A 2,500-nucleotide genomic window follows, 5' to 3' on the forward strand; every position below is an offset into this window, starting at 1 on the left:
AACGTGATTTATGCAGTGACTGCAAATCGCAGCAGTTATTCACTCATAATAAATAAAAAACGCATTCATAGTATTGTGAATATAAGTATTTATTTTCTGAACGGTCATGCAATGCATCACAGCTGTTATGGGCTCTTCTATGGGTATCGATATTTGTAACCAGCACCATGGTAAGCTGAGCTCGCATATCTTTTGAGCCCTGACTCAAACTTGCTAGACGAAAACGAAATCACACAACTTAATGGCTGTAGTCATCTTCAAAGCTACCACAGCAATGTGTAACATTAACGTTTGGCGTTTATATCTTCAGTAGCTTAACAAAGTCACGTCCATCAGCTGCTAGTCAAAACACTCCTGCCGTGACCGATAGTTAACTTTGCTAGCGGTGTTTCTTCATTAATTAGGTCAGAAATCCAAAATCCTACTCTGAAACAGGTTCGTGGTTTGCTTACAACCTTACTGAAAAGGGACATGAATGAGATGGTGTCATGATCGGAGCACACAAAGTATGTTTTTGATCCGTGTGCTTTCTAGTCGAGTGTGAGGCTACCGAGACCCTTCAAGGCAGACTATTCAGCTGCTAGTAATATTAGTCCGGTTTTAGGTAAAGAGGAAAGTGATTACCACTTGTTACATCGCGGGGAAACTTGCACATTTGTCACAAATACCCCAGGCACAATTTCCAATCATATTTTAATAATAATACGACAGTATCTCGCTAACTACTTGAAAACATGCGATTTCAGCATTGAGTTCAATGGAGCACTGTCAAAACTGTCCGAGGTTTGTCCGAGGTCGTCCTTTTGCTGCGCTGTGATTGGTCAAAAAGCACTTTAGGGCGGGCCTTAGCCAAAGGTGAATTGGGACAAGAAGTAATATTGAAAAAGAACAGTTTAGAACAGTTGGCGGACATGTTATCCTGAATGTCTAGCTCAGAATTATGACACTGTCTACGTACATTTTTCATGAAATTTGCCTTCTGGGAGCCCCACAGCAACCTGTAGCCTAGGGGCCCCAGGCTATCTTAATCCGGCCCTGCAGGGGCAGAAGGATGGAGGACAGGAGACGTGGAGGATGGCTCATCTCGGCCTTAGATGGAGGGCAAACACGCAGAGAGAGCAGATGGACGAAGTTCGCAGTTCACGAATGAAATTCAGAAGATACGACAGGAGAGAGACTAGATTCTGCTCCGAACACGGTCATCCAACACAAACACGGACGTCTATGCATAGACTTTCCTTTCTTTCTTTCTTTCTTTCTTTCTTTCTTTCTTTCTTTCTTTCTTTCTTTCTTTCTTTCTTTCTTTCTTTTCTTTCTTAATGACTTTCTTTTCTATGCCCAGCTTAGATAGATAGATAGATAGATAGATAGATAGATAGATAGATAGATAGATAGATAGATAGATAGATAGATAGATAGATAGATAGATAGATAGATAGATAGATAGATAGATAGATAGATAGATAGATAGATCATCTCTCCACCTGCATTACTTCATACTCCTGATTGAAGTCGTATCCCTTTCCTTTCGATTTCCTTCCCTAATTTCCTCCATGATCATCTCTCATGTACCCCTGTTTCCCTCATTACCTTATACTCCTGCTTGAAGCTGTATCCCTCTGATGTCTTTACCTCATACTCCTGTTAAAGCCGATAGATCATCATATTCTGATGTCTTTACCTCGTACTCCTGCTTGAAGCCGATAGATAGATCACAGATCATAGATAGATCATCTCTCCTCCCTGATTCCCTCTTTACCTCGTACTCCTGTTGAAACCATATCCCTCTGATGTCATTACCTGCATTACCTCATACTCCTGCTTGGCGCTGATAGACAGATCATCTCTCCACCTGTGCTACCTCGTACTCCTGCTTGAAGCCGTATCCCTCTGATGGCGTAACCTCGTATTGCTTGAAGCCGACAGATAGATCATCTCTCTTGCCATATTCTGATGTCTTTACCTCATACTCCTGCTTGAGGCTGATAGAGAGATCATCTCACTTGGCATATTCTGATGTCTTTACCTCGTACTCCTGCTTGAAGCTGATAGAGAGATCATCTCACTTGGCATATTCTGATGTCTTTACCTCGTACTCCTGCTTGAAGCTGATAGATAGATCATAATATTCTGATGTCTTTACCTCGTACACCTGCTTGACGCCCTATCCCTGTATCCCTGTTCCCTCTTTACCTCGTACTCCTGCTTGAAGCCGTATCCCTCTGACGTCTTCATCTGGTTGATGTGCTGCAGCAGGTCAGCCACGCGCACGGCGGGGTGCAGCTGCCCCGTGTGGTAGGGGGAGCTCTTGCGGCGGCAGTGGCGACCCAGCAGGCTACTCGACTCATTCACTGAGCTACGCTGCTCATCTACACAAACATTTAATTCATTACACTTATGAAAACAGAAAAAGTGGGAGGTTTGATAGATTTAATGACTCTGTTAAGGCTACAACAAAGCTTGCAAAAGCTAGAACATAATCTGCCAAGGCTAGTTAAAA

The 2,500-nt window shown here is 42.9% G+C and overlaps 1 protein-coding gene across 1 annotated transcript in view; it reads right to left on the bottom strand.

Moving 5' to 3' along the window:
• The window catches only part of LOC134436343 (receptor-type tyrosine-protein phosphatase U-like), a 212,020-nt gene that overhangs the window by 37,222 nt on the left and 172,298 nt on the right, over positions 1–2,500 (bottom strand). The window contains exon 17 of the mRNA XM_063185500.1: positions 2,194–2,369. Coding sequence (XP_063041570.1) covers positions 2,194–2,369 — 176 coding nt within the window. The remainder of the gene's footprint in view (positions 1–2,193; positions 2,370–2,500) is intronic.

This window comes from Engraulis encrasicolus, chromosome 20 (genome assembly GCF_034702125.1).
Source record: "Engraulis encrasicolus isolate BLACKSEA-1 chromosome 20, IST_EnEncr_1.0, whole genome shotgun sequence".
Lineage (NCBI taxonomy): Eukaryota > Metazoa > Chordata > Actinopteri > Clupeiformes > Engraulidae > Engraulis > Engraulis encrasicolus.